Source organism: Dromiciops gliroides, chromosome 3, assembly GCF_019393635.1.
Source record: "Dromiciops gliroides isolate mDroGli1 chromosome 3, mDroGli1.pri, whole genome shotgun sequence".
NCBI classification, from domain to species: Eukaryota; Metazoa; Chordata; class Mammalia; order Microbiotheria; family Microbiotheriidae; genus Dromiciops; species Dromiciops gliroides.
The window spans coordinates 334,202,730-334,215,238 of NC_057863.1; the positions used below are offsets into that span (position 1 = coordinate 334,202,730).

Genomic DNA, 12,509 nt, shown 5'->3' on the forward strand with positions numbered 1-12,509 from the left:
CTCAATCACTTATTAGGTGAATGCCAAGGCCAAGGAATCTCAGTGCTCCAGGCACCTACCCAGGTGCCTCCACTTATTTACATAAGGAGAATAGAGTTTTCCCATGTAATGAAATCATAGGACCAGACAGAGGGAAAATACAAACCTCTAAAGCACTGAGTTATTCCCATATATTGACTGGTGTATGGCTGTTATTCTTCTCTTTCCCCCTCCCCCAAAGGTTTCTATACAATCAAATATGTAGAGATTTATATGAAAGTCCTTATAGTAATGCAAAGTTCATTCCTGTACACAGGAAATAAGTGGTACAACACAGTTTAATTCAAGAGCAAGTTTGTTGTTAAATATCCAGCTCCTCGAGGGAATGACAAGAACAAGTGGGAACGAGGGGAACTGTGCTGACCTGGGTTTGAAAATCTCTGCTCAGCACCTTAGTCCAGAGGCAGTTAAGTGGGTAGAGCGCTGTGTCTGGTGTCAGGAAGAAACGAATTATAATCCAGCTATAGACACTAGCTGTTTGACCCTAAGTAAGACACTTAACCTCTGTTTTCCTTCAGTTTCAATTGCAAAATGGGGATAACAGCACCTACCTCAAAAGGGTTTTGAGGATCAAACTAGATATTTGTTGAGCACAGCACAGTGCCCGGCACACGATAAGCTCTATAGAAATGCTTATTCCCTTCCTAGTGGGACCTTCGGTGAATCATAACATTTTTGAGTCACATTTCTCTCCTTTCTAATATTAGGTCGTCGAACTAGCTAATCTCTAAGGTTTGGAAAAGAAAGGTGCTCCTGGTTGGCCTTTTAAAGCTCTATCTGAATTCAGAACGATGGTCTACCAATAAATACACGCCGTCTTTTTAAAAAAGAAACACTAGATGGTGTTTTTCATGGCTTCAAGTTTTCTGGAAATTAGATAATATTATATGTGAATCCCCTTCCCCCAAACATGACCCTGAAAGCAGAGCTGACCCCATTTCCCAAGCGCCGTCCCATCAGCCCAAAGAAAGTGAGCAGGGGTCCAGGTTCCGGAGGTGTGTTGATCGCAGAGGGGTAGGAGGAAGAGACAGGAGAAAGTACTTATGAGGTCCAGGATGGTCTTTCTTCCCTCCCTCCAGAGGACCCCAGGATAGCCTTTGCTTACCTGAAGTAGCGTCGACTGCAACTACCAGAGAAAATAATTGTGAAGCTGGGAATAAGATAGGAACTTCGGGGAAACGAAACTGAAAGTTTTTGCAAACCACGGGGCGGGGGGAAGGGGAGGTGTAGAGGAGGGGCGTGGGGAGTTGGGTTAAGGAGCAAGGAAGGAGTGCCGACTGGGCCCTCGCCTCTGCCCTCTCTGCTTGCCAGTTACTCCCTCCAGAGCCCAACAAACATCGTAGCCCCGGCTCCTCGGATCACAAGTCCCGACCCTGCCCCGATGGCCACCGACCGCGCCGCCCAAGGCCCGAACTATCGGGTCCTGGTCGGGGTCCCCGAGCTCTGTTCTGGACTGGTGAGGAAACTGCAAAAGTATTTCCAGAGCCCGCGGAAGTCCGGGGGAGGCGAGTGCATGGTCAAAGCCGGCCCCACCGAAGGCACTTTCTGGGTAGAGTTTTTGGAAAAAGAAGGTGAGAAGGGAGGGGCTGCGAAAGCCGCTGGACAGAGACCGGCCTGGGAGGAAAGGCGGCGGGAAGCGGGGTGAACTGGGAGAGGGCACCAAAGTGCACCCAACCTGAGCCGGGAGAAGGGGCACTGGGAAACACGGCTTGGATTAATAATAATAATAATAGCTTACATTTCTATAAAGCCTACTATGTGCCAGGCACCATGCTACGTACGCTCTTTACAAACATTGTCATTTAATTCTCGCAACAACTCGGGGAGGTAAGAGGTATCCCCACTTTACAGTTGAAGAAACTGAGGCAGAGGCTAAGTAGCTTACCCGTGGTCAATCGACCAGTAAATGTCTGAGGACACATTGGAACTCAGTTCTTCCTGATTCTGGCCCCAGCACTACCTAGTGGCCTCTATTGGAGAGAAAAATTTCTGTCCCTTTAGAGGCCTCTTCTGAGGGTCTGCCTCTTTATTTCACTAGGTTGGATAAGGCCCCCCTCTTAAGTCCATTCAGGAGCTCAGGATTCCCGCCAAGTAAAACAAGGGAGCCATTCTCTTTGTAGCAGGTATACATTCATCATAGTTGTGTGGTTTCACCTCCTCAATGTTTCTAGAAAGACAGAAATCCCCCAACAATACCACCCTTCAACCCACAAACTCTGGGAAGAAGTTGTCCGAGTAGTGGAAAAGAGCTGCCAATTGAGGGAGTCCTGAGCTGTTTCTTCAAGGGGTGGTTGGGGAACGCAGGGAAAGAGGGGCCAGGATTATATCTGGATCATCCCAGTTCTCACTATCCACTGTATTCCCCAAACCTTTGACCCTGCATTTTCTCAGGGTTGATTTACAAGCTCTTGTCCTTCACATGGGTCAGTGCTTGGTTCAGGAAAGCTCCAGAGAAGAATATTAATGAAGAAGAAGAAAACAGATAAACCTTTAATCACCTCTACATTAAAATTCTGAGCAACGGTGTCAGTGAGGAAAAGCAGTAAAAAGAGACAATGAAGTCAAATCTAAAGCTAAGAGATATTCTAGAACATTATCAGCCAACAGAAGTGTGAATGGCAAACTTTCTTTTAAAGAAGGTGAAATCATCCGTTTGATAAGTCAGGATACTGAAATAGCAGGACACTGGAAGGGTAAAGTTAATGGTAAAAAGGAGTATTTTCAGATAACTTTGCTATTCAGATGTAAAACAAAGTTAAGATTTCCTTTCCACTCAGATGGTTCAGCCCACTCATTTCCTGAAAGGGTTTGGGGGAGGAAGGGCGAGTGTTGAGGGTTTTTTTGTTTTCTAACAGCATTGAGGGAGGCCTCAGCCATCACTGACTCATTCCTCTCTAGAATTCACTCTACTTCCCCTACCATGCCCTAGACTCTTCATTCTGAAGTTCTTTCCAGCCCTCACATTCATTTATTGTAATAACTTTTGGTGGACTCACTCTCTGATTTGATGGCTCTTTTAAGAACCTCCATTTGAGGGAGATACCAGGTCAACCACATCTCATTCCTCTATAGCCTTCACCCTGGACTTTCTCTAGCTCTGGACTAGGCTATAGGACTAATATCCATCTCTACCCCCTTTCCTCCATTAGAATGTAAGCTCCTTGGGACTTGAGTTCAAATCCAGCCTCAGACACTTGCTGCTTACTAGCTGTGTGACCCTGGGCAAGTCACTTAACCCTCATTGCCCCTGCAAAAAAAAAAAAAAAGAATGTAAGCTCCTTGAAGGCAGGGACTGTCTATTTATATTTGTGTTCCCAGGACCTAGCATAATACTTGGTATGTAGTAGGTGCTTAATGAATGCTTGTTGACAGACTGACTCATTTGTCTGGGTTAACTTTTTGTTTGTTTTTTTGCAAGCCAATGAGGGTTAAGTGACTTGCCCAGGGTTGTGAGGTCAAATTTGAACTCAGGTCCTCTTGAATCCAGGTCTGGTGCTTTATCCATTGTGTCATCTAGCTGCCCCCTGAACCTGGTCTATTTAAATGGGGCATGGGCTTTAAGAGATGCTTTAGGCTTGGGTGGGACAAAAGGACCCCTACTGCCCAGCTCTCATGATATAACTTTATTAGTGCCTCATCCCCATAGGCTGATGTTTCAAGAGCCACATACAAAGCTCTGTCTGGGAGAAGATGGTATCACATTCTCTGCCTACCTAACAGGGTAGTGGGCACTGCATGCCTCCTTTAGCCATCCTCAGAAGACAATAATATTTGCCCCAGCTACCACTACCCTGATCTCCTACTCAGATTTTATCAGTACATCCCTCTACATCTACCCTGCCTGACAGGGGTAACCCATAGCTAAAAGCTTATGCCATTCAACCTTGTGCAGGTTGATCATAGGCTGTGGGCAGTTATGGTAAGGGAAGGCGTGTGCTTATAGTCTCTTTCCTTTAGGTATTTTCCTCCTTTCCTTGCAGATCCCCATGTGGGATTTCAGTATGAACTGATCTTTATGACTGCAAGTACACCTACCCTGGTCACTTAAAACAGGATAAAGCGTCATCTCCATCTGGAGCATCTATTTAGTTGGCTCCACAAGTCAGTCTTCTAAGAGCTTGCAAGGCCGATAAAACTACTTCAGAGAGGGTCTCTGTGTAGGCTCATTGCTTGATGCCCTTAGCAGCCATTGCCCTAGTGAATCTTCAGGCTACTGCTTGCATTTCTCTTGAAACCTTCCTAGTTCCTTCCTTGCTGGTGAAAGTTCCCCAATCCTCTGTTCTTTGGGGGCAATAATAGGATTACCTTTCTTACAGCCAGTTCCCAAATCTCATTCTCACTTCTGTCCTCAATCTCACATGATCTAACCCTAATCTTAGTAAAAAGCGGCACACTTTTCAGTAACTGTGGGGGCAGCTAGGTGGCGCAGTGGATAAAGCACCAGCCCTGGAATTGGGAAGACCTGAGTTCAAATATGATCTCAGACACTTGACACTTACTAGCTGTGTGACCCTGGGCAAGTCACTTAACCCCAATTGCCTCACCAAAAAAAACAAAAACAAAAAAGCCTCTGCAGGAGAGAATGTACTTGTCACCCCACTGTCAATGGGTCTGAAGACTTTTGATCCCTGCCTCCACAAGGATTTCACCTTTATAACTTGTGCTTTTAGTTGCCAACCCTGTATTCATGGCACTGTTCTTGCATAACAAGAATTCTCTCTCTAGCCACTGAGTGTTCCAGGCCAGCTGACCTGAATCTTTCATAGGCTGACAATTTAGACGTTCCGTGATGCTTAACAACACCCCTGGAATAATGGTCCTGGTTCTTCCTTTCTCTGTCAACCTTCTTTCAGGCTACCCACTAAGCTGATTACTCTTCCACAACGGAGGCCTTCTCTCTGTTCCTCTGAGAACACTGCCCAAGCACTGCCAGAAGGGCCCTTGCCGGAGTGTGCCTGATTGCAGAATCTGGCCATCAGATCACCCCATCTGTATTTGCATTGTCCTTTGACTTCAACCATGATGTCAGGCTCAATGGTGTTGAGTTCTATTTGTGAGCTGGGCTTGATTCAGAGCTGATCCTCTGGTGGTTTGATACTGGAATGAAATAAGATACATATATATAATTCAATGATTATATATATAGCCATGGAATAATAAGGATCTTCAACAGGGATACAACACTTAGCTCCCTCATTTCCATATGAAATGCCTTAAACATTCCAGGAAGGGGCAGTGGTGACATTTGGTCTTGGAACACCAGTCTGGTCTGAAGGGCCCTGATCTTGGTGGCCAAGCCTTTCAATGCCCTGAGGTAACCAGGACCTGAGACATCACCAATATGGCCTGAGGCCACCAGGAAGTTGCCACCATACCTAGGTGTTTTGAGTCTTAGCCCCTTTGAGCCAATGAAATCTTGGGTATGATTTCCTTTTCTTTGTGGAAAAGAAGTAGCCTAGCCTTGGACCAATCAAATCTTTGGTTTAGTTTCCTTTTCTTTGTGGAAAAGAACTATCCTAATCTACGTGGTAGGGGGAGGGAGAACCTTATAGATACTGGTACTATTACAAATATTAGTGAAAAGAACACTACTAGAAATTTGCACTCTGAATAATTGTCAACACCTATCTTGGTGAAGAAGAATTCATATAAAAATCACTCCTCCCTGTTGGTAGAGGGTGGGGGAGAATAAAGGAGAGAGAGTGGTTACATGTTCGTTCTCAGATAGATGATTTGCCTAATGGTTTATGTTTGTTATATGGGGTTGTTTTTTTTTTGTTTTTTTTTTTGTGGTGTGTGTGTGTATGTGGTGGGGTGTAACATCCGGAAATAACTGTAATGTACAATCAAAAGGAATCAAAGCAACTTCCTTTAAGAGAGAGAGACAGAGACAGAGGCAGAGAGAAGAGAGCATCTTGTTTTTTCTTCTTAGGTTGTATTCCTTGATGCTGTGTAAGCTATACTACAGCACCCTCTAGCAGTCCAAAGTAATCATAATGGCTAAATCTCTAACCTTCATAAAGTAGCCCTTTAAGTTTTCCAAAGAACCGTCCTGTACCTTTTGAGTCTCACAACAAAAATCAGAAGAAATAAAAACAATAACCAGTACCTATTATCCATGGCAATATGCTAGCAAAACTGAGAACAAAAAGAAAATAGAATATCTCCAAAAATATAAAATATTCAAATGAACACAAGATCAAATAGAAATCTGACACTAAAAGTGAATTGGGAGCTATTATTATTCCCATTTTACAAATGAGAAAACTGAGAGTAAAAGGTTAAATCTTTTACTGAAGATTACACAGTAAATATCTGAGGAAGGTTTTAAACACAGGTCTTTTTTACTCCCAAGTCTGGTGACATAACCACCTTACCATCTCTGATTCTAGTAGTATTCAACAAATATTTAAGTATCAGGGAACCAACAATTAGCAGTGATAAGCAGTGACAAGTCACTTTCACATTACTCCATCTGACATAGGTTTAAGCATTTCAAAAATATTGCCCAGGTGCTCTGTGCTATAATATATTTTTCTTTATGTCAATAGTCCTCTCTTGTAGCTTCCATCAATCCTTGGGTTCCAGAGCCTTTCTCCCTGGTTCACTAGAATTTCATCCCCATGACTAGGCCTCTTAAGAACGGACCTTTTATCAGTAGGGCACCTTCATCCTCTTTGCTAATATGTGTGTGTGTGGGTGTGGGTGTTGTGTGACAAAAAGCCCATTTTATATATCAGAAAGATCTATAATCACAGTAGAACTCCAACTCACCCTAACCAGAATTTTTGCCTTTAACAATTCCAAGGCATAGCTTCCCACTAGTCCAACTTAGCTTTCAGAAGCACTTAGATTCCTGCTCCTCTCCCCGCCCCCATATCCACCTCCTTTTGGTTTAGGTGAGAGCAAATACCTCTTTACCTTGTAATTTAGAGAAAGGGTAGAATTTTTTCAGAAAGAACAACATAAGATAAAAAGGAATAGAAAAGTTCATTTTACAGATTTCTTTTCCTAAGGTAGCAAAAAAAATTAGCAACAAATTGCCTGGCTATAAACCTATCTGAGGAACTACATTTGAGGAAGGTCAAGGGATCACAGATTTGCTGCTATTGTAGGAGCCTTGGCAGTCCCTTAAGTCTAAACATCTCATTTTATTTAAAAAAAAAAAAAGGAAATAGAAACACAGGAGGATTAAGTGACTTGCTTAGGTTCATATGACTAGAAAATGTTGCTCTGCTTATTCTGAGTTCTATCCACTTTGTGAACCTGTAGTGTTGAAAGAAGGAAGGGAGGGATGGAGGAAGGGAGGAAGAAGAAGAACCAATCAATCTGAATATCACATTCATAGACATGATAATTAAGTCTATGGGACCTTATGAGATCTCCAAGTGAAATAGTACAGAAGGAAAAGAAAAGAGAACCCAGGACAGAATCTTGGGGGACAACCAGGTATAACCTAGAGAAAGATCCACAGGAGGAAACCTAAGAAAACCTAGAGAGAAGAAAGTGATCAACAATGTCAAAGGTTGTAGTTCAGGAAGGATGAGGATTTAGAAAAGGCCATTAGATTTAGCAATGGGGGGGGGGCAGCTAGGTGGCATGGTCCAGCCCTGGATTCAGGAGGACCTGAGTTCAAATCCAGCCTCAGACACTTGACACTTACTAGCTGTGTGACCCTGGGCAAGTCACTTAACCCTCATGGGGGGGGGGGGGGGGGGGGGGCGGGCGGGCGGGGTGGTGGGGGAGAGAGAGAGGGAAATCACTGGTAACCGTAGAGTACAGTTTTGATTGAATAATGAGGCAGATGCCAGATCTCACCACTTCCTTTCCTTTCCCAAAAAGGCACCATCTTCTCTAGAATAGAGTGAGAGGAAAGGAAGTGGTGTCACCAACTGTTAGCTTTCGGTCAAAAAGCACCTCCTATGTGGCAGGCACTGTGCTCAAGGCTTTCAGAAGTTGGATCAAGTGAGGAGGGTTTTTAAGGGATGGAAGAGACATGGTCCTGTTGGGAGACATGAGGGGGACTATGACTTAATTCGATGTGTTGGTTGATTTTGCTGAATTGTCTTTTTTTCTCCCTCATGCCTTTTTAAATTCTTTGTTATATGGGTTGGCTTTCTGGGTTAGGGAGAGGAAATCTATTTTTTAAAAGCTGGCCTGAGAGAGATCTTTAGGGGAAAAGGAAACTGAATTCAGCACGATCACTATCTGAAATCTAGGGGTAATTCCAGGTTTCTGTTTTGCACTGGAGAGGGGTATTATAAAATCGAAATATACTTTCTGAAAGTTGGAAGCCAAGAGGGTCAGCTAGGGCTGCTGACCAAGGGGAAATGGGGTATTTCCTGTTGATGACTGGCCAGTGCAATCACGGGAAACTTATTTACAGCCACAGGGTGAAAACTTAATAGCTAAGGGAGGGACTTTTCAGGAAACCGAAAGAGAAAGTTTTCAAAGCCCCAGCCTTTAGGTTCAGGGCTAGAGAAGAGGATGGAGGCGTTGGGCTCTTTCCCTCTGGTGCTGGATGGGTCCTGGGGTCCCAACCCCTCTAAGAAGTTGCTTAAGAAGTTGCAGTGCTACTTCCAGAGCCCCCGGAGATCAGGAGGGGGCGAGTGTGTTCTCAAGCCACAGATGGGCTGCTCTGAGATCCATCTCCTCTTTTACCATGAGGAAGGTAGGTGGGAAACTCCAGTATTGGGAAGGGGGTGGAATCTATGCTGAAATGAGTTCAAGTTGGTGAGGGGTGAATAAAGAGATGAATAAGCTTAGCAGGTGGCAAAATTGAAGAGGACCCCTTAGAGATCATCTAGTCTAACTTCTCCCATTTTAAAGATAGAGAGACTGAGTCCAGAAGAGAGAGCCAGGCAGTCATCAAGATTTGTTTAGTACCTGTTATGTTCTAGGCCCTGTGTTAAGTTCAAGGTACACAAAGAAGAGCAAAAATATCATTCCTGCCCTCCGGAACTCATCTTCTTGTAGGAGAGAAAACATACAAACAGCTGTGTTCTTACAAGATATACTTAGAGCAGATAGGAGGTACTCTCAGCTAAAAAGGATAAAAGAAAGGGAAGAGCAGGCTGGAGAAGGGGCAGGAAAGGCCACTGGCAGAAGGTGGTGTCTGAGCTGAGTCCAGAAGGGAGCCAGGAGGGGATGGGGAGGAAGAAGAACATTCTATTCGTGGGCAACAGCCAATACAAAGTCTATTTACTAATACGCCTTTAGGTTCTATTCAAGAATCTCCTCTTCTCAGAAGCCTCAAACCTCAACATCTCTGAACTCCCCAGCTTCCAGCTGAGGCATCTGGTAGCACAAAGGGTAGAGTGCAGGTCTTCCTCTGTTTAGAAGATCTTAGTTCAAATCTGGCCTCTGACATTCACTACTTATTTGACCCTGGGAAATCCACTTGACTTCTATCTGCCTCATCTTCCTCAACTGTAAAATGGGAGTTATAATAGTACCCATCTAGCAGGGATATTGTGAGGATCAAGTGAGATGATGTTTGTAAACAACAACAACAACACTTACTTAGCATAGTACCTGGTACATAGTAGGTGCTATATAAATGCTTTCTTTCTCCTTCCCTTGCTAGAAGTAATCTTTCGCTCCTTATCTGTCAGTTTCCTATTTTATCACTTAATTATCTTCTACCTTGTATCTATTTGAGTATACACTTCACTCCCTTAGAGTGTAATTTTCTTGAGGTCAGGGGATCTCTCTTATTTACCTTTCTACCTAGAGCATCTAGCTTAGTATTTTGTCCTTGTTTTCTGTTTCTGTGTGGTCTTCACCTAGTTTTATTCCATATCCTCTTCTCCATTTTTGCAGATTGTCCACATGCTTAGAATGCACTCCCTATTAACCACTTCAATTCCTTAGCATTATTATCTTCATTTTATAAATGGGGGAAAAGGTACTTACTTTCTTTTTTTTTTCTTTTATTGCTGTTTTGTATTTTTCCATACAAAAAAAGGGGAGAACTGCAGGGTTTTGAGCAGAGGAATAATAAGATTAAGATTTTGTATTAGGAATTTTTTGGGAATGATGAGAAAGATGGATTTCAGAAGAAGCTATAATTCAGATAATTCAACAATTCATAAGAAGTAATGAGGAGGGGGCGGCTAGGTGGCGCAGTGGATAAAGCACCGGCCCTGGATTCAGGAGTACCTGAGTTCAAATCCGGCCTCAGACACTTGACACTTACTAGCTGTGTGACCCTGGGCAAGTCACTTAACCCCCATTGCCCTGCAAAAAAAAAAAGAAGAAGAAGAAGAAGAAGAAGTAATGAGGACCTGAATTAGGATTGTGAATGTGGAATGGAGAAGAGAGGACATATAGAAAAGATTTAACAAGTGATTGAATATAGGAGGGAAGGGAGAGGGAAGATGACAGATGCATTTGATCTTTTGATCCTGGAAGCCTAGGTGCCATCAAGAGAAATAAGGAAATGTAAAAGGAGGATAGGTTTCTGAGAAAATTCTACCTCAGATACTTACTGGCAGTGCAACTTTGGGCAAGTCTCTTAGCTTCTATCTGTTTCAGTTTCCCAGAGTGATAGGAGTGGACAAGATCACCAAAGGAGAGGATGTGGGGAAAAGTAAGAGGTCTGAACAGAGCCTTGAAGGCTATCCAAACTTAAGTTCTGGGATAAGGAAAAGAAACCCCTGGGAGAGACAGAGCAGGAACCAACAAAGAGACAGGAGGAGAATTGGGGGAAAGAGTGTAATAGAAGCAAAGGGAGAAAAGAGTATTAAGAAGGAAGTCAGCTGTTAATTAGTCAATAAACAAGCACTAATCAAATGTGCTTATGATGTGCCAGAATCTGCTCTAGGTGCTAGAAATAATAGACAAAATGGTCTAGGGAGAAGAATTTACCAAAAAAGGCTTGGCAATTAAGAAGTCATAGACAAAAAAAGAAAATGATAAATGTTGTAGAAGATGTGGGAAAATTGGAATACTAATGCATTATTGGTGGAGTTGTGAACTGATCTGACCATTCTAGAGAGCAATCTGGAACTGTGCCAAAGGGCAACCAAACTGTGCATACCCTTTGACTCAGTAGTACCACTACTAGATGTGTATCACAAAGAAATCATAAAAAAGGGGAAAGGACCCACATGTACAAAAATATTAATAGCAGCTCTTTTTTTTTAATGGCAAAGAACTGGAAATTGAGGGAATGCCTATCAATTGGGGAATGGCTGAACAAGGTATGGTATGTGAATGTAATAGAATACTATTGTGCTATAAGAAATAATAAGCAGGCAGATTTCAGAAAAAAAACTGGAAAGATTTACATGAACTGATGCTAAGTGAAGTGAGCAGAACCAGGAGGACATTATACACAGTAAAAGCAACATTGTGTGATGATCAACTGTGATAGATTTGGCTCTTCTCAGCAATACAATGATCCTATAAAGTTCCAAAAGACTCGTTATGGAAAATGCCATTAACATCCAGAGAAAGAACTATGGAGTCTGAATGCAGATTGAAGCATACTATTTTCAATTTTTTTTGTTTTTTTTTTTGTTTTTGTTGTTTTTCCCCTTTGTTCTATTTCTTCTTTCAGAACATGACCAATGTGGGAATATGTTTAACATGATTACATATGTATAACCTATATCAGATTCCTTTCCATTTTGGGGAGGGAGGAGGGAAGGAAAAAATTTGGAATTCAAAATCTTATTTTAAAAAGTGAACGTTGAAAACTATCTTTCCATTTAATTGCAAAAAAAAAAAATGCTATTTAAAAAAAAAAGAAGAAGAAGAAGTCATTCATGGCAACCCCAGAGAGAGCTAGTTCAGTATAATGGAGGGTATGAAGCCATGTTGAAAAGTAAGTGGGTAAAGAAATAAAAGCAAGAGATATAGCCTACTCATGCTAAAATTTTAACAGTTAAAAGGAGAGAGATAGGATAATCAATTGAATGGATAACAGAATCAAAACAAAAGTTTTTTGTTTGTTTCAGGATAGGGCAAACAGAGCATATTTATTGGCAGAGGAAAACAAGCCAACATATAGGGAGAGATTGAAGATGAAGGAGAAGGTGAAAGTATTAAATGGAACAAGGTTGAAAGAAGATTTGAGGGATCAGGAGTCCAGTTTACAGTGTGAGATAAAAGGTGAAAGGAGGAGGAAGTGGGAGAACTAATAGAAGTTTTGAGGTGGAGCTAAAGAATGATGATTATGGAGAGAGTGGGAGTCAAGATAGAGCTGAGAGTTGGTTCCAGAAGGGAAAAGGTTGGACATAGCCTTTGTGAGAAACATGTTGGGAAGCTAATAAGAGAGGGAAGAAAATATTTGGCCTGTAGCCATGAGGACCTAATTGCTGTTAAGTAGCATACATTTATAGCACATTCATTCAGCAACTCTTTTTTTTGTTTGTTTTGTTTTTGTTTTTTATTTTTGCGGGGCAATGAGGATTAAGTGACTTGCCCAGCGTCAAGTGTCTGAAGCTAGATTTGAACTCAGGTCC

The 12,509-nt window shown here is 42.5% G+C and overlaps 2 protein-coding genes across 4 annotated transcripts in view; one reads left to right on the plus strand and one right to left on the minus strand.

The window, feature by feature from the left end:
* Positions 1–1,212, minus strand: part of PARP9 (poly(ADP-ribose) polymerase family member 9) — a 46,072-nt gene extending 44,860 nt beyond the window's left edge. The window contains exon 1 of the mRNA XM_043990956.1: positions 1,145–1,212. The gene's annotated coding sequence lies outside the window, so the exon portion shown is untranslated. The remainder of the gene's footprint in view (positions 1–1,144) is intronic.
* A 96-nt stretch (positions 1,213–1,308) lies between these two features.
* Positions 1,309–12,509, plus strand: part of PARP14 (poly(ADP-ribose) polymerase family member 14) — a 70,095-nt gene continuing 58,894 nt past the window's right edge. Inside the window, exon 1 of one of the 3 annotated variants that reach the window (XM_043996424.1) lies at positions 1,309–1,610. In XM_043996424.1, coding sequence (XP_043852359.1) covers positions 1,421–1,610 — 190 coding nt within the window. In that variant the 5' untranslated portion in view covers positions 1,309–1,420. Of the gene's footprint in view, positions 1,611–8,520; positions 8,711–11,201; positions 11,244–12,509 lie in introns of those variants that run through there. The other 2 variants (XM_043996425.1, XM_043996426.1) reach the window with 2 other exon arrangements.